General features: G+C 39.9%; 2 protein-coding genes and 2 long non-coding RNA genes across 8 annotated transcripts in view; 2 read left to right on the top strand and 2 right to left on the bottom strand.

Moving 5' to 3' along the window:
- LOC122564026 overlaps nt 1-4,730 on the bottom strand; it is a 39,862-nt gene extending 35,132 nt beyond the window's left edge. Inside the window, exons 1-2 of one of the 2 annotated variants that reach the window (XR_006315798.1) lie at nt 4,579-4,730; nt 100-245 (exon numbers count right to left, since the gene is read on the bottom strand). This is a non-coding gene — a long non-coding RNA (uncharacterized LOC122564026). The remainder of the gene's footprint in view (nt 1-99; nt 246-4,578) is intronic. The other variant, XR_006315799.1, reaches the window with a different exon arrangement.
- LOC122564023 (LIM/homeobox protein Lhx1-like) lies at nt 152-15,605 on the top strand. 4 transcript variants are annotated; one of them, XM_043718475.1, is made up of 7 exons: nt 152-208; nt 4,429-4,556; nt 5,274-5,613; nt 7,666-7,889; nt 8,584-8,861; nt 10,600-10,810; nt 14,184-15,605. In XM_043718475.1, exons 3-7 carry the CDS (start codon nt 5,444-5,446, stop codon nt 14,576-14,578), a joined length of 1,278 nt encoding a protein of 425 aa, XP_043574410.1. In that variant the 5' UTR covers nt 152-208; nt 4,429-4,556; nt 5,274-5,443; the 3' UTR covers nt 14,579-15,605. The 4 variants fall into 4 exon arrangements, with proteins under 4 accessions (XP_043574410.1, XP_043574409.1, XP_043574408.1 ...); XM_043718474.1 differs by lacking the exon at nt 152-208 and adding an exon at nt 1,352-1,829; XM_043718473.1 differs by lacking the exon at nt 152-208 and adding an exon at nt 1,991-3,811.
- Nucleotides 10,226-14,276, bottom strand: LOC122564025. Its single transcript, XR_006315797.1, has 2 exons — nt 14,116-14,276; nt 10,226-10,423 (listed from the first exon to the last, which is right to left on the bottom strand). It is a non-coding gene; the product is annotated as an uncharacterized LOC122564025 (long non-coding RNA).
- A 2,877-nt stretch (nt 15,606-18,482) lies between the features above and the next one.
- aatf (apoptosis antagonizing transcription factor) overlaps nt 18,483-23,580 on the top strand; it is a 115,294-nt gene continuing 110,196 nt past the window's right edge. The window contains exon 1 of the mRNA XM_043718472.1: nt 18,483-18,651. Coding sequence (XP_043574407.1) covers nt 18,567-18,651 — 85 coding nt within the window. The 5' untranslated portion in view covers nt 18,483-18,566. The remainder of the gene's footprint in view (nt 18,652-23,580) is intronic.

Below are 23,580 nucleotides of genomic sequence, written 5' to 3'. Positions count from 1 at the left end.
ATTGCAACACTTTCAACATGTTCAGAGTTGTAGTGCCACGGCCACTGGGCCTTTGATTAACCAATAGTGAAATGCCACTCTCCCGTCCACCAGTTTTACCTTGAATCATTTGGTAAGCCAACTTCCCGTTTGTTCCGACAATCCAGCTATTGGAAACCCCAAGTCGAAACAAGATCACGCGAAACCTCTTGGTTGGTGGAGTTTAAATGTATGTAGAATTGTCAAGTTTTGTTTCAACAATGACCCTGGAAGCAGATGGTATAAATCAACTTTTGAAATAGAGCGCAATTATCCCTCGCCTACTTTAAAGCCCTCATGTGGTAACGGCTGGCAGCAGGAGGTTAGAAACTGTTGCATTTTTATGAAATGTTGATAATTATTAAGTTTGAATTCAACAATAGTCTGTGAAATCTTGATTTGTACTGCCCCTTTTGTAGTAATTCTATGAAAATATGATCATAAAATACCAACTGCAACTTGGCCTATTCTCACATTAATTCTGCATTGCCTGTGTTCTGCATAGATCATTACAGAGGAGCTAATTTACAAATTGATAGCATCGAGCTCAAAATTGTGTTTTTTATTTCTGTCTGGTCGCTATTAAATCACCTTTCTTACCTAACTGTCGCAAATTGTTCAAACTTACTCGGGTCTATGAAGTGATATTCCATGTATGTCGAATCTTACAAAAAGAAACGTGTTAATTTGAATGATATCTCTAATAATGGATGAAAATAGATTAACGATGGTCCAATTCTCTTTCTCCAACAACTGGACGTCGTTGGGTATTATTGGACTGGTCTTATGCCATGGTCGTTATGTCGCTATATAATGTGTACGTTCACAGAGATACATGTAAGCACATAAAAGTGCTGAACAGTCACGTATATGTTTTAACATTATATTGTATATAAAAGTGAATGCACAGTCCAGGACATGGCTTAGTAAGCGATAAGTTAGTTGTAATATAAAGGGAGGACATAATTAAAATGTTGTAGACGGAGACTGGCGGCACCTATTTGTGGGGACAGGATCGAGAAACCCCTGTCTGTTGAGCTGCGAAGGGCTGAGTTTGTGAATTGCGTTTGGACCTATTAACATTCATACACGTTGACTGGGTGCTCACTTTCAATCGATATCTTCCTCCTCTCCGCGTTGACAGCCACTGGCTGTGACTCTGGCTGCTTGTTCTTGTTGCCAAGAAGGTAAGGAGATACTAGACCTATTCTTACCGCCAGCCTGTGAGCATTCTGCTGATAATCCTCTCCTCTGAATCATCGCCATTTCTGAAGTGCCTGTAAAATCGCTCCCTCAATGATTGTTGCCCTATGGATATTTTAGGGGAGGGGATGGGTTGGAAGTGAAAGGGTTAAGACTGGATTCACGCGCCCTGGTTGTAGGTTTAAGTGTCAAGAATGATTATTTGTGTCAACATTTCAACGCTCCACCTCTCGACAGTGGATCGCCGTGATGTTTCTTATAACATCATTTTAAAATACGTAATGAGACGTGCCCGAGTAAGAACACATTCTGCAGTAAAATGGGACAGATTACTTTGCCTTTATACATATTCTATCATGCAAACTGCCTGAGCTCAAGTCGGCCCAACAACCATTTTGCAACGTGTCTGACAATCACTTTACACAATCCACTTTGCGAACCGAAAGTGGATACTTAACATCGGGAAGTTCGTTTACAATGCGGGGTCACTAAGTGAACACCATTTGCAGTGCGGTTATGCTCAGTTGATTACATTTCACTCCAGTAATTTGAAGGAAGAGTGAAGGGAGGTTGCCTGTCTGCGATCGCCGCTCCTGGCCACACTGATGGTGGGTACTTCATGTACAACCGGTGACCAATGGCGCTCACGGTAATTCCCCTCCTCCCCACTTTATCCTTCTCCCCAAGCAAAATAATCTCAATAGCCCTTATCACAGTTTTGTAAACACCTTGTTTCCATAAATTTCAGCGGTTTGCATCCAATCACGTGACTTAAATGGCCTTCTTTCAAGTCAGTTTCACTTTTGTGTAGGCGGCATGGGGTTACAGGATGTGGAGCTTCCACTGTGATCAGTTACTTAACACAAACCGAAGGTGAATTGGGGGGGGGGGGGGCTTGGCAATTTTAGGTTAGCTCCTTAAAGATCACAGGCGAGTTGCTAACTCCACGATGCTGCGGGCTGTCTGAGCTGATTATTTTTTTCACCCAACTGCAAACTCTTTTGATATCGGAAAGAAGCCTGCGCTCCAATAATGTAACCAGATGCTTTGCAGCTGAATAAAATAGTGGAGTAGAGATAGACACGGTGGCCGCAAAGATGTTGCTCATCCCTTATCTCTATTCATTCCTGACCAACACATGTCATCTCCGAGAGAGTCAAAGGAAAAGGGTCCCCAGACAGAAGACTGCAGCTGTCACTGTGCAGTCTGGAGGGCCACGTCCATACTAGCCGCGTTTCTCCCTGCTGCCTGAGAGGAACCCCATGTGCAGAAGGGGTTTATTGATTCTTTTCACTAACGTTTTCACAGGGATTGTGCGTGGGATATAAAGCGAGAAGTGTCTGTTTTAGGGAATCATGGACGGGGCAAAGGAAGCAACCGCTCAATAAAGACGGCGCCAATCTTGCAGAGATAAAAGTTGGTGCCCACTACATGTCGCCCATCCATTGGGAACGGAATCAGTTTGCCTTACCCCACAATTACGAGAAATTTTCACCCGGGCGGCATCGAGGCTGCAGGGAATAAGGGCGATTTATTTGCACTTTCTTGTGGCTATTTGTCAGAAACAGTACAACTCCTTAGTTCACTGGTTGCAAAACAAAAATGATTTTAGGGGCATGATATATTTCAGGCAAATAGTAAAAACAAACGTGGTTGTACGAAAATAAAATGCTCCGTTTACTACTTGTAGCGAGACCGTAAACTTGTAGGTGTTGAATTTATTGATGATGTCAGTACACATAATAATGCAGCAATCCCCCCATCCCCACCTCACTCCCCATGTCATATTTTCTCCAAAAAGACCGAATAAGAGGCGGTTGTGGCCAGGTTCAACATGGAGAATAGATCAAATTGTAACGCACTGGGGTTTGATGCCAATGAGAAGCTAAAACCGACCGGAAGTAGTAGACCACTTTGTTAAAGTAGGGAACATGACAAGTTTTGTCCAGAGCCAATTAAAAGTTCAAAGTTTCTCTAGCGATCGAGTTGATCCCGTAACCGAGGTGTCAAGATACTCAGAAGACGAGTTAACATATTTCGTACAGTTGCCAAATGAATGTTCATTAACAATGTCTGTGTTCTCTAAGCATTCTGAGTCTGTCGTTCAGGCTATCAAGGGCCATTCGAATAAAGCTGAAAGTGCTGTCTTCCCCGCAGTCTTAAGATCCTGTCTGCGGAAGTCCGTTGTTATTGACTCTTCGGTCATCCTTTGCCTGCTCCTCTGCCTACACCCCTCGAGAAGTAAAGTGAAGGGATCTCCCCATTCTTCAACTACTATAGGTGCTGCAAGAACAGTGCTGCAGACTTTTTTTTTGTTTTGGAAAGTAACGCCAAGCGTCTGAACGGAATGCAAATATTCAACTTTCACGGCGCCCATGGGTTTGGCAGCTGAGATCTATCAACTGCTGAACAGGCTGACTGGAGGCTGAGCCTTTCATGTTGTGCTTCCATCCGCGCTGATGGAATACACGCAGCAAAATAAAAATCAAAAACTTTCATTCCAGCACTAAATATGCAAACATGTTTAAACACTATTTGGCGTCCAGCTCAAGATTAAGCGGGGAAAGAAAACGCCCATTAAACGTCGCAAGTAAGCCTTTCTCTTTGAGTAGACAATTCATCAACAAGTGCAGAGGTGATAAAATGACTTGTTAGGTCTTTCTTATCGTCTGTCACGTTTTGAACGGATACCACTTCAAAGGTTAAGACGTATTTGCAGACAGGGAAAGAAGGGCTCATGCATATGCGAGTTATTTATTGACACACCCCACTGTTGTGCTTGCATTTAACGTCACACACGCCTCCTTTTCCATTTTCACCTGATGATGGGCAAATCTCCATCTCCATGTACTCACCCTTAAATAATATGCTTATTTCACGTTGATTAGTCTGATTAAGGCATCGCTTAACCATCATCAATATGGCTTGTTACTTAATAAAAACAATGCAATTCTGCAATAATCTGTCAAATGACAGAATCATGACACTCCCTATCCCAATTAAAAACTCACTTGAGACAAGGTGCAATCTCTCATTTTTCTTTTCGTTGCTTGCCTCAAAAATCTGCCAAAGAGAAACCAGTGTCTCCCCCCCCCCCCCCACACACACAAAGTCCAAAAGGGCAAAGAGGGCCTGAAACATACATTTTCTTTTTGCGGTTTGTTTTGGTAGTTTGTTTTGCTCTTTCTCTCTCTCTCTCTCTCTCAGGCAGACGCTTTCCCCGCGAGACAAGTGCAAGGTTCAAATTGCAACTGGAAAATGGAACAAAGCAGAGAAAGGAAACGGGGAGAAGGGATGCGACGGTGGAAAGTAACATTGAAAAAGAAAATAAAGAGGTAACAACAAGGCGAACTATACCTAAGGCTCAGAAACGGCCGCGGCTTCCGTTATTTCTCGTAAAGGCGAGATGTTGCGAGTCGCAGGAAGGCAGGAAAAAAAGGCTACACTCTCTCATACAAAAAAACTGTCATAAATTAGCAGTTGCCATGGTAGCCGGGTGGCTGATTGGACGGGGGCGCTGGTGACGCGGCGGGACGTGTGACGGCGATGTGAATAAGGTGTGCGCCGGCTCCAGGAAACATGCAGTCGAGTGAGGGCGTGCGGCGAGCAGAGCAGCAGCAGCTGGTGATTGGCATGTTTATCCACACAACTCCTCTAGCTGTACAGTAAACACGACTGGGGATATTTCTCTTCCAAGACCAGGAAAGTTGAACCATGAAATCAAAATCAATGCTTGCCGCAGGCCTGTCACCCATATGTTATTTCTGGAGTATTTAATATCTATAGATATTACTATTTTGCTAATGGTACATACATACTGCAGTATTATTATAAGAAAACCAAGCAAATAACTTATGAGGCAAAGTTAAACGTTGGCATCTTTGTGCATCATGTTGAAGTAAACAATTTAATACTCCAGAGTGACAGCACTGTTGCTTATAGGTTAGAATAGTGTGTGTGTTTTTTTTATTTTTATTTTGTAGTCATTTCTTTAAGAGGGCGACTGTTGCTCTAGGAGCTCACCTGCGTCGGTTTGCTTTCACTCACATCAGCTACCTCAAAAGAACAAAAACAAAACGCTGGCCACATCATCGATTGGAACCGTCGCCCTTTAATAAGAGCCATTTTAAGGATCAGCCTGGTGGACGTTCGAGGACCTCATTATTACCAGCCAAATATCTAACCGTCAGCTATCTCATTTTCTGGGAACAATCCAAAGACAATGGTGCACTGTGCGGGGTGCGAGAGGCCTATTCTTGATAGGTTTCTATTAAACGTCCTGGACAGAGCTTGGCATGTGAAATGTGTACAGTGCTGCGAATGTAAATGCAATTTAACAGAGAAATGTTTTTCACGAGAAGGAAAGCTCTACTGCAAAAACGACTTCTTTCGGTGAGTGCAATTGTTTTTAAGCCATCGTCAGAATGATGGTGCTCTCTTCTATTCGTACTGTGTAAACTACAAATTACTGTCTTCATTCAGTATGATTGGTTTATTATTTAGTGAGTATACCACATGATTTGTTGCTAATTTAAAAACAGAACCTTTGAGTAATTTTCAGTTTTACGAAGACTCAACCAGAATAAATTGTGGACTGCTAAAAAAATCCTCAGTCCCCCAAATAACTTTATTACTTCGCGATTCGATAAAACAACTGAATTGCATGAGCGTAAAACGTAAAATTCATCCACTTTCGTTCAGTCCTGTCAAGCAACTTTGCTGGTGTGAAATACGGAAAGTGTGTATTCAGCAGGAGATTGTACGGTTTTCTTGCTGAGGCAAATTACAGCCGAGATCAATAACCACGAGTCCTAGAGGAAATCCATTGGCTCTGTCTACCTACTTGTTGTTTTTATTTTATTGTAACGATGTGATAAGTGGTTTTGAATAACAAAGTGTTTACAGAGGAAACCCAGACAAAGGGCGTATGGGCAAACCTTCGTCAGCAATCAACTAAACGAACTGTACAAATACCTGCTCAAATACATTTCTCCCCGCTACGAACAAAAGCCATTGCCAAATGTACAGTCCGTGACACTTAAGAAATAAATTGCATGTTCTAGGACAGCAATGTTCCTGTTGCTTCTTAAGCAACTTATTCTTAGCTAACTTTTCATTGTTCACAACTTTAATTCGCAAATAACATACCGCTCTTCTTTAGGCAAAAAGCCTGACCTGTTTTGCCGTCTCTACAAAAAGGTTTTAACATGTTAGATTTATAACAACTCTTCCCTCAAGATGTAATAGTTGGTTTCAAGTTACAGATGTAAATGTGATCCTTTGCCTATTGCTTATAAACCGGAACCATTGATTGAATTCGCCACCTCCTCAGTTATTATTAATGAATGGTTTAATGTCAAGTTTGGAGACCTTTCTAATCAGGCTCTCCTGAAATCTCCTACCCCCTCCGGGATCATACGCCGTCATCACTTCAATCTGCCGTCACCTGTAAATGACGTAACGTTTATTAATCCAATGATTTTTACATCCAACTTGGACATGAGATTCTTTTTAAAGTGCAGTTTTTGATATAATGTAACTTTGCTTCATAGCGCGTCAATATTTACCAAAATGTTTATCAGTGAATTGTCACTTTTGCAGTATTTCAAACCCTTTTTTTGATTACATAGGTTGATTTTTTTTCCTTAAAAAGAATTACAGGGAAACTTCAGGAAAGTATTTGGTGCTTACCTTTCGTTACATTTCGTTAAGCCTCACGTCCGTCAAGAAATACAAACGTTTCGAAATGTCTTAATATTGAAAATTTCCATCAAACCTTGTAAATGTTGAAATAGTATGAAATAGGATGCTCGTACGGCGACTCTTCCAAGTGGCCTAAACCGCTTTTATCTTCTGATAACACTTTGTCACTATAACTGCAACCAGCTTTTACTTTCACCGATAATTAACCCTTGTTTATTTCAGGAGCATTCCCCCCCCCCCCCCCCCCGTTGCTGTCCCCCATGCTCTGAATTGAAAAGGGACCAAAACATTAAGTGTCAATCCAGTCGATGCAAACAATAATTTCGGTCCGTGGCTGTATGAGGGGCAGAAGGGGCTTAGTCTAGTTGAATATAAAACATTCCCTAAAACATCCGGACACAGATTTTCCATGAATACTGCCTTCCAATGATTTATTTGAGTTAAAAAAAAATGAACAGCTCAATGAACAATCTAATCATAGCAGGTGTATCAGCTCCTATCTTGTGTTGATTTCTGTAGCCTGATAACTGTACACCTACAGGCTGCCTTTATTTTCCGTTTGTGTGTTGGTGGTCACACCCGGACAGTGTAAGTGAACCATCAATATCCCCCAGCCCAAGGTAGGAATGTAATTTAGTCGTTGCGCTTTGCGGTTCTAACCGGCCGGGATTAAGTAGTTAAACTGAATTAAAGTGCAATTTTCTTTGACAACTTCTTTTCTCCTTGTCTGGTGCATGTCAGTCGTTTTGGTACCAAGTGTGCCGGCTGCTATCAGGGTATCTCCCCGAGCGATCTGGTGAGGAGAGCGAGGAGCAAAGTCTTTCACCTGAACTGTTTTACTTGTATGATATGCAACAAGCAACTGTCCACCGGAGAAGAGCTCTACATCATAGACGAAAACAAATTTGTTTGCAAAGACGATTTTCTAAACAGCAATAATTCGAGAGAAAACGGCGCGCTCTCAGGTAAAATCAAGTCCGCACGTGTGCGCTGAAGTCTAAGTGAGAGTAGTCCAGTAACCGTTTAGCTTTACCTTAACGTTATAGAATCGGGGATTAACTCGAATCTCGTGTTTTACAAAGTGAAATACCGTCACCACAAAACAGTGCCCATGCCCAGTCTAAAATGGAGAGGACCGGAAAGTGTTCTGAATTGGACGGATTCGATTGCAAAATTCAGGATGACAGCACTCCCATTTCGAGTCCGCCCCAATTTAACACACATTGGCTCTTAATCTCTTTAAATTCCTCATAAATCCCATGCTCAGTTTTTGCGTCGCAGGGCGAGCAGCAATCCAAACGGTTATCCTGAAGCTTTTCCATCACACTTACCCCTGTGTATCCATTGTATTATTTGATTTCAGTTTAGGCTCTTTGTCAATTTTATTTTCCGTTTTTATATTTTCATCTCAACGTGATTATAAAATGAAAACAAATCTATTTGCGCGAGGGTGGGTGGAAAGCGGATAACTACTTAGAATGTCCGCTATCGTATCGTTTAAATTCGGTGTTATCGAACGCAAGAATCCCGGGACACGGCAGTCCAGAGGGGCGATCTATCAATTACTGTGCGCGCTGTCTGTAATTATCATCGTTTTCCTGCGTTATTTATGTGATGTGAGCTCATACATCATTCCATTTCATTTTGTGTATTGTACAGTAACGGCATGTAGCGATCAAAGTTTATCACCGGATTCTCAAGATCATTTGCAAGATGACACAAAAGACTCAGAAAGCGCCAATATTTCAGATAAAGAGACTGCCATTAACGAGAACGAGGAACAAAACCTGGGAGCGAAGCGCCGCGGTCCGCGCACGACCATCAAAGCAAAGCAGCTAGAAACTCTCAAAGCGGCTTTTGCAGCAACCCCCAAACCGACCAGGCACATCCGAGAGCAGCTCGCTCAGGAGACCGGACTCAATATGAGGGTTATACAGGTAAGAGAGTCCTTTGAAGTGTTCATAGAAAGCACACATTGCGATTTAGGCAAAATACAAAACATGGAGGGAAACGCTGAATCGTGAATAAACAGCGACAAATTATTCAGGGAATCAAAATGTTAGATAATCGGGATGTTTAGCAAGAACAGGTAACCCGGGGAAAGAGACTAAACATGAGTGTTCAGGTAAAAATGGTGAAGCAACAAAGCGTGCAGGTAACGTATACCATTAACTCAGGATAAATCCGCTATATTATGCACACTCAAAAAGAAATGATTTTAGAGGCTGCCAAATCTCAGTGGGTTAAAGTTTTTGAGCCGGGAGAAACTGTCAAAATTCTCGACCAAGAAACGAAGCTCGACATGGGAAGGCGGGTAAGCAATCTGCTTCAATCAGGTCAAGTGCGCGGGTACAGGACCCAGGAAACTGAGGGAGCCCAGAAAAGGCTGCACCCGTGAGGTCTACGCACATGTAACACAGAAACAAAAAGCTGGATAAGTGTGGCATCAGGGCGGCAGGAAGCACGGGCAAAGGAAATCAAAACAAGTGTGCAAAGGAACAGGAAATCTGGTGAATCCCAATGACTGTAGCTGAGAAGGGTTAAATTATAACTGCTCAGGGAGCCAACCCAAGAGAGATGTAAACGGCTCAGCGGTGAACTGAAATGCTTGAGTTAAATGGGAGGGCAGGCGATAAAACCGACTGCAAGAGCGGGAGGACTGAGCTCCAGAATTAAATTGCCATTTGCGTGTGTATGTGAATATGTGAGTCTCTCTCTCACTCACATATTCACATACACACACAAAATCTTCGATTAATTAATAACCGGTTTTGAAGCAACCTTCGTAGAAACGGGGATTCTGGTGTGATGGGGCTAGTATTCACACCGTGGAATAAATGAGGGCCCATATCCTGAAGTGGGTGACGAACAGGGCAAAGCCATCATTTCAGTTGACCCAAGATAAATATAGCACACACCAGCCCAGGTCACCGGTACCAATTACATAATATTGCGGGACATCTGAACTGAGCTTGCCAAATCCTTCCCTGTTTACAAAATAAAATGTACTCTTGAAAATACTCCCCCCCCCCCCCGCCGCAACTTGACACAGCTCTGCGCTGATTTATAACCACCACTTTACTCCATTCAATACAACTTTATTAATAGCACGTCTGACTTTTTCTCAACAACAAACTGTAGAATTCAACTGTTATTTAATGACTCCATTATCTCGTTGACGGGCATTGTACTGGCAAACTGGACAAAAAAGCTTACTTCATTTTCATTTGAGTCATTTTGGTGAAGATGGTAAATTCTCCATCCCCGCCCCCACCACAAAAAAATGTCAGTTGAAGCATTATTCCAACACACTTTTCATGCCTTTGAACGCATGAACAGAAAGAAGTCGAGTTTTATTTCAACTGGCAAATGCATTTTAAAATATTGGAATTACATGGGCTGCATATTAGCGTAAAAGTCTGGAATCAAAGGTAAATGTTGAAATGTTCTTCGTGATTGTTGTAGATTTGGCCTGTCTCTGGACAAGTCTTCTGATTTCCTGAAATAGAAAAAAAATCAAACTAATATTTGTAAGATATAAATATTGGTATGTTGCAGTCTGGCGTTAAAAGAAACATTTTAGGGTGTTGCAGGTTTACCTTAGTTCTGAATTATAGGGCTGGAAGTGCATTGTTTGTATTGCAAGTGTGATTTCATATTAATATTGGATTGTAGAAATTAAAGGGAAAAAAGGAATCTCGTGGCTGTTTTGTGCCCCAGGTCTGGTTCCAGAACAGGAGGTCTAAGGAGAGGCGGATGAAGCAGCTGAGTGCTTTAGGGGCTCGTAGACACGCGTTTTTCCGCAGCCCCAGACGGATGAGACCCTTGGGAGATCGCCTCGACGGGGCTGACATGATGGGAAACGGCCCTTTCAATTACTACGGGGGTAAGTCCCAATTCATTTCTATTAAACACTCCCCAGGATGTGCTTAAAAACTGATTACTTATTTAATGAGAAGGACGCTGCAAATTCAGTTTTACAGTCATGTATTGATGGACAATTGAAATACTGCATGAAGTTAGCCATTTATTGATTTTTTATTGACTTGTTCAATCACTGATTGCAGGAAGAGTCTGTTCGTGCTATTTTAAGCCTGAAGTATCTATTTTCTCGCAACGATTTACTTGTCAATGCCAGATCAGTTTCATATGCGGAATCAGCCAAGCAATATTTCCCGCATTCAAGAACAGTCAGAAAATCAGGAAACCCCAATAAATAGCATCTAAACTAGATTGCCCACCAAAAATAATTGACAGAATTTTTTTTTAAAAATTGAAATAATAGAAAAATCTCTCAGTATAAAATAAAACTCCGAAAATGGCATACTGATCCATTGTCAAGGGTTATGTTTACTCCTGATATCCGCACTGGGTATTTAAACAGATAACAGTAGCCTAATTGTTTAAAGTTTTTTTCTACAATTCAAGCTAACCTGACATTGATTACAAGACAAAAATCCCGATCTGGAGTCTAACAGAATGCAAGTTAAATCAGCTAGCATGCCTAAATAAAGAACGTCACAAAGTTAAAAATCGTTGTTTAACTTTAGGGTAAGCTTTGCTGAATTATATTGCTGAATTATATTCAACGTTTACTTGGTTTAACTTCCTATCATAAACATCTCACTTTCTGTGTTGTCTGGGTTGTGCAATGTGAATAAAGCATGTGTACAAGTTATTAAAACCTGTTTATACGACTGCAAACGTTATAATTACAATTTAGAATGGTATGCAATTAGAGTAGGACTTGGTATTGTTTAGTAGGTTTCTGGCTAAATTTTGTGAAGCAAATTATATAATTGACTGGATCTTAAAAGTGTAATGAATTTATTGTAGCGTATTATACATTGTATTTGGATACAATCAATACCGAGATATTGAGAAAGCACATTTGATACAATTTCGCTAAATAGTGATCTGCAATAACAATTGTGAACTTTTCTAAGACAAAGTTTCCATGTTTGTTTCATGATGGGCTGGTGGGGCTTCTAATGGATGGTAAACAACAGACACTGTTTCTATGATGACGAGAACACAGGGGAACAATAAACAAACAGGAGGGAAGGGGGTTAAGTAATATGGCGTCAATGTAAGTGGGAGGCTCTTAACAAAGCCCGAGCGCGAATCTTAAATTTCATCAACCCTTTACTGCTAGAACCACTTCCCTTCACCAATCCACTTTTGAATTTCAGTCATTGCTTTGCACTTTTTCCCATTTGTCCCGAAAGAAAGGTGTGCTATAGATGGGAAAGAAAATGACCACATTGATGCTGTTACTTTTTAAATATGAATCATAACTATTGTAAGTTTTTTTTCAACTTTCAAATGAGTTGTGCTGGCAGTTCATTGCTGCTACCGCGTCAGCCAAGTACTTTTGAAAGAGAATATTTGGAATAATGTTTTACACGCAGCTTTAAGCGGGTCAGCTGCTCGGATTTCCCCTTCTTCGACCTTGTATTGAAACGGGGCACGGTTAAAATGAGGTCGGATGTGATCGTCTGTTTTGAAGTTTACTATCTAATTATTTGGTGATTTTGAAATGGCAGCATAATTTTCATTCGTATTTAGCGGCCAGTTTAAGTAAGCGAACTCTCAGTTTTATTTACTTGTGTAAATTAGCAAATATTCAGGCTGAATTGAAAAGGAACCAATCATCTGCAGGACACTGCAACAAGCATTTCAATTTAAAAATGCATTTTACAGGGAGAAAACAGACCCTGATACATTTCAGAAAATCATTCAAAATAACCAACTGCCAATTTTTTTTTGGATGCTGTTTTTTTTAAAATGACGATCATTAAAATTTTACGGGGTAGAATATGTTGGTTCCTAACCCATTGTTCTGGATGCTCGGATGTTTGAATAATGCTATTGGGAATATTTTGCATTAATACCTGTGGAGTATTAGACAGCAGTCTAGTTTCAGAATATATTATTGAATTTAGTGACTAGTAAAGTGCAAGCAAGGGACTTTAAACCTCAGCTCCGCGTGTCTCTCAAAATCTTTCCAGCTCCAATGGTTGGACGGCAGGTTGTCATGTGCTGAATGTTTTGCAATGACTAGTTGAGCGGTAGTTTTCTGAGAGCGGTTGCGTTTGTGTAAAATGAGTGAGCATTATTCAAAAAGTGGGACCCTGCTGCGCCAGACCTTCTGTGTGATAGGGATTGATAACACAGAATAGTTTCCCAAGCGTTTGTTTGCAATCACATCTGTTTCATTTTTCATTTAAGAGATGAAATCTTGAGAGGGTGGATAAACAAGACATCAGTCTGATTTATAAATGGGACATGAATTAGAACAAAAAAAAACATTTGATTGCTGTTTGCCTTGCATGGTGCGCGTCACACTGTGCACTCAGAGTAATTCTGATCAACCGACTTTGGGGATGGTAAAATGTAAGGGTCATTAACTAAAAGAGAAAATAATTCACTGTGTTACAAAAAAATGTTCTGATTTTATTGTCCGTTACATAGCTCTGAAAGAATTTAATTTTCAATAGATGAAGCAAATATTTATTCAAATTCCTAGATTTTTGTCAATATTATACACGTCGAAGCAGAGACACGTCGAATCTTAAGGCCTATCTTTAAATCTAAAAGTATTGTTGCCCTTTGCATAGTAACCCTATTTTATTTCAAAATGCTCCCACAACAGCATGTAGGCATCCCAAAGGCCAGAGAAAGTGTAGTTTCTGATCACAATCTGGTATTGAGAGCAGATAAACTCCTGTGAACTTGATGAAGTATAATAATAAATGCAATAATTTGGAAAGGCATATTCATGACTTTATGCTGCCAGGGGAATATATGTAATGGTGTGCCGGTTGAATGACAAATTTCGAGTTTGGTGTTTTAAAAGCTTATTCCATGTTAAGGAGCTAGCTATATTTTAAGCAGCTCCCATCCCCCCGTTTCGCAAAGGAGATCAGGTAAAGTTGCAAAACGTTCAAATTACTGGCCACGTAGTAAATTCCAGCCTGCAAACTCTCCTTACTGTGAGTTTTAAATTATTTTGCAGAATTTTAATGTGTGAGAACGATCGCGATTCTACTTTGATTTCATGTGTCTCGCGTTTTTTTTTCAATAACGCATTACTGATAACTCCAACAAAAGCAATTCAGTCAGATTGCAGCGTTTATTTATCCTACTCGTATTTATATTGGACTTATTGAAACTCCAATGTGTACATACCATTGTCTGAGGCTGCGTGAGGATGGTTTGTATTTATATTTAGTTGTTGTTTTTGTTCCCCTCCTCAGATTATCAGACTGAATATTATGGTCCTGGAGGCAATTATGATTTCTTTCCTCAAGGTCCCCCCTCGTCTCAAGCTCAGACTCCAGTGGATCTGGGTTTTGTGCCCTCTTCTGGGCCTGGGGCGACCCCACTCGGCGGACTCGAGCATCCACTACCCGGCCATCACCCAAGCAACCTGCCGGGTCCAGGCGACAGTCAGAGGTTCACCGACATGATCTCTCACTCTCACGGTGACTCTCCGAGCCCCGAACCGGGTCTAACAGGACCGTCAATGCACTCGATGGCGGCGGATGTGTTCGGGCCGGGTCCCAGTCCGTCCTTCTCCCTCACCAATGGGGGATACACCAGCCACTTGTCACATCCACCTCCGGAAATGAACGAGACTGCCGTTTGGTAACGACTTCCGACTCCGCGAAAATTGTTGATTTAAAGTCAAGGGACAATATTGACAATTCTGTCCCTCTCTCCCTCTGCTCCATCCCAACCCCAAAGACAATGCGTTGCCCGGACAGCAAGAACAAGGCGAGATTTTCAAAGCTCGTTACGTCAGATATCGAAACAATAATCATATTTTTTAAAAAAACTTCAATCAAGGAGAATATTAGAACGAGCTTACACAATGACAGCGTCTTAAGAAGGGCGACGAATGCTGGGATTCCAAAACCCAAAAGGAACAAATTTCAGAATGACCTCGAAAAGATAATAGCGTCTGGGAGCCCTCAAGACTTCAACGCAAACTATTCTACCTACACCAAGCTGAACAACAAATGAAAAGCTCATTAATAAACTGAAAGAGTCTACTGTTTACGTATTATATTTAATTCAGGACGTTAATGTTTTAGAAAACATTTTAGAACCTCTTGATCTGAATTGAAGAAACGGGCATCAAGTAACCAAACTTTTTTTGTTTCCAAAAAATGTACAAAAAGGTTTGTTGGAGTTGTGGTTCACATCTCCACTTTGTACAAAGTGTTTTTTTTTTGCGTATGTTTACAAAAGTGGAAAACAAACTAGAAAGGTGCCAAATAGATAAGTCATAGCACAATTACTGTAGGTGCACTGCACCATCCACTGGAGAAAGTGTTCGGAAAGAGAGTGTTAAAAATATACTTTCAGCTAATTTTTAGCTCTCTCATAGGATTCATTCATATTGTTAATAATGCCCATATAGATTCATACAGGATTTTATTTTTGTGTCTTACAGAAACGAAAGGTCAAATATTTAAACAATTTTACTACATGGTCAAATATGCAGTCGATAGCTGCTACGTTTTGCTTTATACAGTATAGGATTCCTCATGATATCATTTTTGTCATAATAGGCCTAAGCTTCTGTGACCTCCGTTGCATATTAGACCATTCACTGTATAAATGAAAACATGTTGAATAAATTTGTGACTTTTTAATAAAAAAGCGATGTTTTAATGTCTGGAAATGTCCGTGTATTGTTTATGGTGGCAGAATGAATTGGACGTTTCTTGCTTATATTTGTCGTAATTATTTATCCGTTCATTGTAAATTGCTCCAGAAACATGGTCCATTTGAAACTTCCAACATTTTATAAATTAACGCTTCCAAATGATATTTTAACAACTTTAAAACTTTGATTTATTTGCATTAAAATGGTAGCTGTAGTTTTTTAAAAAAAAATAGTTTATTTGTGTTAATGCTTTTTGTTTTTAAAAACGTTAATGAAAAAACATAGAATTTTGATTAGGATATAATACTTGGGTGCTCGATTTTCATTAAAGTTCATACTAATTTAACTTTATCAGAGCTTATTTTTTGAATAATTTAATTGTAATATTAACTGTTGCAATCATAAACTAATCCAAACACATCGAATGTGTACAAAGACGTTTTAGCAACGAATAACAACATTTTAAAAGAGCGTTTTCTTGTTATTAAGGGCAATTAATCATCTAAAACATTGCTTTTAAAGTTAATAATAATTAATTAGATCAATAATTGGCTTAAACCAACTTTAGTGATTTATCAATATGTCATTTCAGATGAATAGTAAAATGACTAACTGTTCCAGTTTAGCGAGAAAAAAAATCTTAGGTATTTGTTTCTGGGAGAGTGAACCCATTATGAGTGGACGTCTACACAATTATTTTGTATATATCAGTTAAAAGACTCTATGAAATAAATAACACTATGTAAGAGAGATGTTAATTACATTTATGCAACATTTCGGGTGGAACTTAAACGTAACATTCCCAAACCTTCCCCAGAAAGTCCTCACTGTTCATTTTCTGCATTTTATATTTAGCTTTGAAGTATATGTTAATGCTTTTATTTCATATAGTATCGGTGGTACGATTTTCTATTTAGATTTCTAAGTCAGTTGGAAACATTAATGAAAAGTACAAATGCGCAGAATACTGCTTAATTTACTATATTACTATTTCACTGGCGTTCCCAAATTTGATTTGTTGCATTATTAATTTTATCACTGAAATATGATTTACATTTATTAATAACCGCTAGTTTTAAATATAGCTATTAGTAATATAAATCCAACACTAATAGTTGTAATAGGTTTTCACCAATAATCCCATGGGGGTTCATTCGATTTCACTTTTAGGAACGTCGGAATTTATTGTTATAGCTTATCCGAAATCGTTTTTGGTTAGAGCATTGAGTATAGGAGTTGAGAGGTCATGTTGCGGCAGTACAGGACATTGGTTAGACCAATTTTGGTATATTGTGTGCCATTTCTGGTCTCCCTCCTATAGGAGGATGTTGTGATACTTGAAAGAGTTCAGAAAAGGTTAAAAGGATGTTGCCAGAGTTGGTATAGGGAGAGACTAAACAGGCAGGGGCTGTTTTCTCTGGAGCGTCGGAGGCTGAGGGGTGACCTTATAGAAGTTTATAAAATCATGAGGGGCATGGATAGGGTAAACAGACAATGTCTTTCTCCCAGATGGGGCAAGTACAGAACTAGAGGGTATAGGTTTAGGGTGAAAGGGGAAATATTTAAAGGGACTTAAGGGGCAACGTTTTCACGCAGAAGGTAGAAGCAAATTATTGCGGATGTTGGAATCTGAAACCAAAAGAGAAAATGCTGGAAAATCTCAGCAGGTCTGGCAGCATCTGCAAGGACAGAAAAGAGCTGACATTTCAAGTCTAACTTGTCAGCTTTGACAAAGGGTCGGTTAGACTCGAAACGTCAGCTCTTTTCTCTCCTTACAGATGCTGCCAGACCTGCTGAGATTTTCCAGCATTTTCTCTTTTGGTTTCACGCAGAAGGTGGTGCCTGTATGGAATGAACTGCCAGAGGAAGTGCTGAGGCTGGTTCAATTACAACATGTAAACGATGGGAATATGAATAGGAAGGGTTTACAAGGATATGGGCCAAGTGTTGGCAAATGGGACTAAGTTAATTTAGGATATCTGATCGGCATGGACAAGTTGGACCAAAGAGATGCTGTACATCTCTATGACTCGTTGACTGAATTGCAAAGTGTCATCAAGTTGTTCTCAGGACTGGTTTCACACGAATGGAACAAAATACACATTCTACTTTTGCCTCTGCGCATCCTATGTATTCTACAAACTTGAATAACATTCCAAACGTTTACCGTTTGACCTAGTTTAGAAAACTGACTTTTTGAGTGCATTATGACTGGTATTTTTAAATCAATTAATTTGAAAAAAAGTAAATTGTATTTCACAAATTGACAATAATCAATTGGTTCATCAATCAAAAAAGTGTGTTTAAACAAATAAATGTAACCTCAAAAATATGGCAATTGGTTTTGAAGAACTTAGTCACTGCTTATGAATATTTGAATATATTAAACGAACAATATATATGGGGTTATGATGCAGAGTAATGCGAAACAAATACTTATATTTCCTTTTCACCACAACCATCACATGGATGTATTGATATCTTCGTTAATTTTTTTTAAACCTAATTCTATTATATCCTCGCGGTCATAAAATATTAATAAAATCTTCTTAGTTGTTAATAGGCTAAAGGTCCCAACATCAGGAAAACCTAAAGCCATGAGGGTAAAAAAAAGATTGAAATGATTGCCTGTCAACCTTATTCATACCCTAAACTTATTAAGGTTGCTGTATTTTGTAGGCAAAGTGGCGATTCAATCTGAATTCGAAAAATTTTATATCCTACGAACTTTAACGTAGTGGTTGAAATTGCCTTATTGACGAAAAACAACATAAAATTTCTTCATTCAAAAATATTACTATGGGGGGGGTGGGGAATGGTGAAGTACTTTCCACTGTAAATAGTTGGAAGATGACCAATCCTACGTGTGTGCGTGTGTCAGTCAAACGGAACCGGAAGTCTTCCCTGTATTCGGTAGTACGTCATACTGAATATGCTCCATTCTCGCTGACGGGATAGAGGCAAGATGGCGGCGACTATATCCAGGCAGTTGGAGGACTTATTAAACCCTTTGCCGACCTTTAAAGACCCGGAGGACGAGCATGATGAAGGTAATTGGGTCCTTCTGGATGAAGCGTGTTTGGTTCCTGGTTGGAGGACGAGGAATTTGTTCTCGACTGTAATAAATCAACGCTCTGCGAGCCGGCATGTGTGTGAGCCTGGTGACGGTTGCTATGGATGTGAGCTTAGGGTCTGACTTTAGGCCTTCTGCCCCCCGGGTGAACAGCGCAGTTTAAAATTCACTGAACAACTGGAACTTGAGATGTTTACGTCGCGAGTTGCGTATTGTGGGCTGTACGGTCCCGAGTTCTGTGGCTTTGATAAATTTAAATGAGATTATAGTTTATATCTCGCTGAAAATTTTGGGTCGTTTAAACAGTTTATGAGCCTGCAGATCTCGCACTAAGCAATTGTTAGATTGCTTAGTGCGACCCTGAGCACATGGGTCAGAGAGTGTCACTGCTCCTGCTTCGGGGAACATGTATAATACGGCTCAAAAACCGAAAGTACTGCGAATGCTGTAAATCAGAATCAATAACAGAAATTGCTGGAAAAGTTCAGTGTCGTTCTGAGGAAGGAACACCAGACCCGAAACGCTCACTTTGATTTCTCTCCACAGATGCTGCCAGACCTGGTGAGCTTTTCCAGCAAATTCTGTTTTTTATTTGGAACACGGCTGTTTGGTTTGCCCAAGCCCAACATCTAGAATTGTATCTTGCTCTTACCCATAACGACACAGTCTTCTTTCCCTCAGTATTGCTCTCGTGCAAACTGGCATTTCAGCCCATGTGTTATGCACTGCTGTCTAAGTGCCCTTCCAAGCCGTTTCATTTAATTGTTTATAACAACAACTTTGTTTGTATATCACATTTGGTGTAAAATGCCCCAACGCACCATAACATTCTCAAACTAAATTAGACATTGAGCCACATAAATGGACAAAGAATTAAAAACCTGAAGCAGGTGGTCTTTGAAAACATTTTACATTGAATTTAAATGGATTTTATTGTAGGTTGAAGTCATTGGAACCATCCAGCTCAAATCTTCACTTTGTCTAAAGTCCATAAATATAGATGCTACCTCTGCCCCCAAATCAGTTTACTTTCTGTGGTGTAAACAAAAGTGTTGTGACAACACAACTTCCAGGCAATCTCAGTTTGCTCTGCTTTGGAATCAGGTCTGCTCTTGCTCAAGTTGGAGTTAGTCAAGCATTGCTGCAAAATTGCATCACGTCTCTCCCTTTCACGTGCTGCTGACATACTTGTTATTTGCTAGTCTTGGCTCAATATGCATGTACTACAAGGATGGAGAGGAAAAGACCCACTGCTCCACCAATTCCTTGTGCATGTGAAGATGTACACTTTCCACTTCACCTGAAAGTCATGTCATCTCTTGGGGTCAACAAAACAACCCTGATTAGGGTAACACATATGCAAATTACTCTTTTGACATCCAGAGACTAGTCCATATAACAAAAAACAAAATACTGCAAATGTTAGAAATGTGTATTAAAGAACAGAAAATGCTGGAGAAACATGGCAGGAATGTCAATACCTATGGAGAGAAAGGCAGAGTTAACATTTCAAAACTTCTTAAGTAGAATCATATTAGACCTAAAATGTTAACTTTGCTCTTACCCATAAGGGCACAGTCGTGGGTGCAAATTTATTTCCCGCAGCATTGCTGTCATGCAAACTAGCATTTCAGCCCATTTGTTATGTGCTGGTGTTTAAGTGCCCTTCCAATTTTGTTTCTCTCTCTCGCTCGCTCTCCAGAAAATGCCAGACATGCTGAGTTTCTCCAGTACTTTGTTTTCCTGAAACAAGTTCATGCTTTGCTTTACTTGACGTTGTGACCCTGGCCTTCCTAGCCTCGTTAGTTAAAATAAATTATGTGCACAGATACAATATACTCGATTGATTACCTTTCAGATGTAGATAAAATTGCCTCCAAGTGTTTGTTTCTTTGAAGTGTTGCTCTCCTGCTTTTTGAACCAATTTGACAACTAAGATATTTTTAAACTGGGTGTTAATCATGTCGCTCATTTCCACCTCGCATTCACAGCCTCAGCATCTCTTGGCTCATAGAGTCATAGTGATGTACAGCATGAAAACAGACCCTTGTGTCCAATCCTTCCATGCCGACATGGCATCCTAAGCGAATCTAGTCCCATTTGACAGCATTTGGCTCATTATCCCTGTAGACCCTTCCTAGTCGTATACTCATCCAGATGTCTTTTAAATGTTGCAATTGTATCTGCCTCCACCAATTCCTCTGGCAGTTCGTTCCATACACGCAGCACCTTCTGCATGAAAAAGTGCCCCTTAGGTCCATTTTAAATCTTGCCCCTCTTAAACCTAAGTCCTCTAGTTTTTCACTCTTCTACACTTGACTATTCACCCTATTCATGCTCCTCATGTTTTTGTTAACTTGTATAAGGTCACCCCTGAGCGTCCGATGGTCCAGGGATAATAGCCCCAGCCTATTCAGTTTCTCCCAAGAGCTCAAGCCCTCCAACTCTGGCAACATCCTTGAACATCTTTCCTGAACCGTTCAAGTTTAACACCTCTTTCCTATAGCAGGGAGACCAGAACTAAATGCATTGTTCCAAAAATGGCCTGACCAATATCACATACAGCCGCAAGGTGACCTCGCTACTCCTGTACTCAGTGCAGCGACCAATAAAAGCAAGTGTACCAAAAGCAGCTTCGCTACCTTGTCTACTTCCAACTTCACTTTCAAGGAACAATGAACCTGCACTCAATTCCTCAGTTTTTTTTCTAATAATTCTGTTCAGAGATGTTATTACACACCTCTGGAGTAGGTGGGAATCTAACCTGGGGGTCCTGGACCAGGGTAGGGACACTACCACTGTCACAAGAGGGCCCAGGAGTTCCTCGGACTAACTTCTTCATCAATAATTTCTGTTCATCATAAGATCAGAAGATGTTTGCACAATGGGCAGCACCATGTGCGACCACTCAGATACTGAAGCAATCCATATCCAAATACAGCAAGAACCTGGACACTTTTTCAGCTCAGGCTGAAAATTGGCATGTACACAAGTGCCAATCTGTGACCATTTCTAACAGGAGAGAATCTAACCACCGTTCCTTAACATTCAATAATGTTCAATATTCACAGGATCCCCTCCTATCAACGTCTTGGGGATTACTGTTGACTGGAAGCTGAACTGAGCGAGCTATATAAATACAGTCACTTACAAGAGCAAGTCAGAGGCTAGAAATTCTATTATTGAATTTGAGGAAAATAAAATTGAGCCAGCTATTTAAGATAAGTCAAGTTAAAATGTTGTAAGGACAAAATTGGATGCCTCATCATGAAGGCAACTGTTCTCAATATTTCTATTTGCTTTAGCTATATTGTCACAGTGGTGGTTATGAACCTTCCAAATATGTGCATTAGAGTTTGTAGGTTTATTGCTGAGTATCCTTTTCTAAGTAACTTAGATATATTAATCAGAAGCTAACATACCCAACAGATTACTGATGGTCCTTTTTTCCCCCTGAAGTTTGAACCCCAAATATGTATTTGAGTACATAAACCAGGTTTGACATTTCAGTGCAGTATTGAAGGAGTGCTGCGTTGTTGGAGATTCTAGTACTTTGAAATACATTTAAAACCAAGATTATCTGTTTCTTTGTGTCAAAATAAAAGATCTCATTGCATTTCTCAAAGTTGGGAATCTTTTTGGTTCCAGCATTTGCTCTTCAAGCTATGTAACCAAATCAGGTTTATCAGTCATTATTCACTTTAATTCTTGTAGAGCTTACTGTGCTCAAACTGGCTTGTATATCTACCTTTATAACAACAGTGACCAATCATCCAAAAAATATTGGTGGGAAACTTTGGGATATTCTGAGAGTAAATGTTAGATTATTTTTCCTCAATGTCATTCAGATTTTGCTGTAAATATCCTTACTTATACCAAGTCCATCAACCTCTGAATTCACTAACCTACACTAACTAGTGTTCATAAATAATGCCTTGAATTCTCATCCTTGTTTACACCCATCCTGATCTCCTCCATCCTGCTTGCCTCAGATATCTGCATTCTGATTCTGACTTGTTTTGCATTCTGCGAATTTTAATTGTTTGCCATTAATGGCTATACCTTCAGGCTCTGGAATATCTCTGTAAATCTGTTCTTTATTTAAGATGCTCCTTAAAACCTACCTCTTTGACCAATCATTTGGCAAGCTGCTCTAATTTTGTCATCTGGGCCTTACAGTCAAATTTTACTTCTTAATTCTTAACACTTCTTTCTATTAAATGGTGCTATATGATGGCAGTTTATGGTGGTGATGGCTCAGTGGGTGGCACACTTTCCTCAGAGCCTAAAATACTGGGTTCAATCATGCTCCAGTGCTCAAGTACTAAATTATAACATGCCATTTCAGTGCAGTGCTGAGGTTTCAGAGGTATTGTCTTTTGGATGACATGTCATGGAATTATTGCAGCACAGAAGTGGACCACAGAACACAGAAGTGTTTTGTCTATACTAACTTTCTGAAGGAATAGTTCACCTATTATCATTCGGCTGCCTTCTCCTTGAAGCCCTGCATATTCTTCCTTTTCAGATCATAATCCAATTCTGTCTTGAATGCATCAATTGACCCTGTTCCACCACATTTTCAGGCAGTGCATCCGAGTTCTCAAATAAGTATTGCATGTAGTTTTCCCTCATGTCGCTATGTTTCTTTTGCCAACTGCCTTAAGTCTGTGCTGCTTTGTTCTTGATGCAACTTAAATCTATTTTGTCTGTGATTTTGAATATAGATAAGTCCTGTTATTTGCATTTCTGGCTTTCACACATTTGATTACCCACACAAAATATTCTGATAATCTTTTCACCAACTTTTAGTCCCATCCTCACTTATCTGTGGTTTTGAAGAAACAAAATTAAAGAAAAACTTACTTCCTGGAATAGAAAATGGAATTATACATTTTGTGCTGCT

The sequence above is a fragment of the Chiloscyllium plagiosum genome, chromosome 28, assembly GCF_004010195.1.
Source record: "Chiloscyllium plagiosum isolate BGI_BamShark_2017 chromosome 28, ASM401019v2, whole genome shotgun sequence".
Lineage (NCBI taxonomy): Eukaryota > Metazoa > Chordata > Chondrichthyes > Orectolobiformes > Hemiscylliidae > Chiloscyllium > Chiloscyllium plagiosum.
The sequence above is the reverse complement of the archived record's forward strand: the minus strand, read 5'-3'. Positions and strand labels throughout refer to the sequence as shown.

Coding starts and splice junctions, on each gene's coding strand:
- LOC122564023 (XM_043718475.1), top strand. CDS start 5,444: ATGGTGCACTGTGCGGGGTGCGAGAGGCCTATTCTTGATAGGTTTCTA. Junction 8,862..10,599: donor TCAATATGAGGGTTATACAG/GTAAGAGAGTCC, acceptor ATTGGATTGTAG/AAATTAAAGGGAAAAAAGGA. Junction 10,811..14,183: donor CCCTTTCAATTACTACGGGG/GTAAGTCCCAAT, acceptor TCCCCTCCTCAG/ATTATCAGACTGAATATTAT.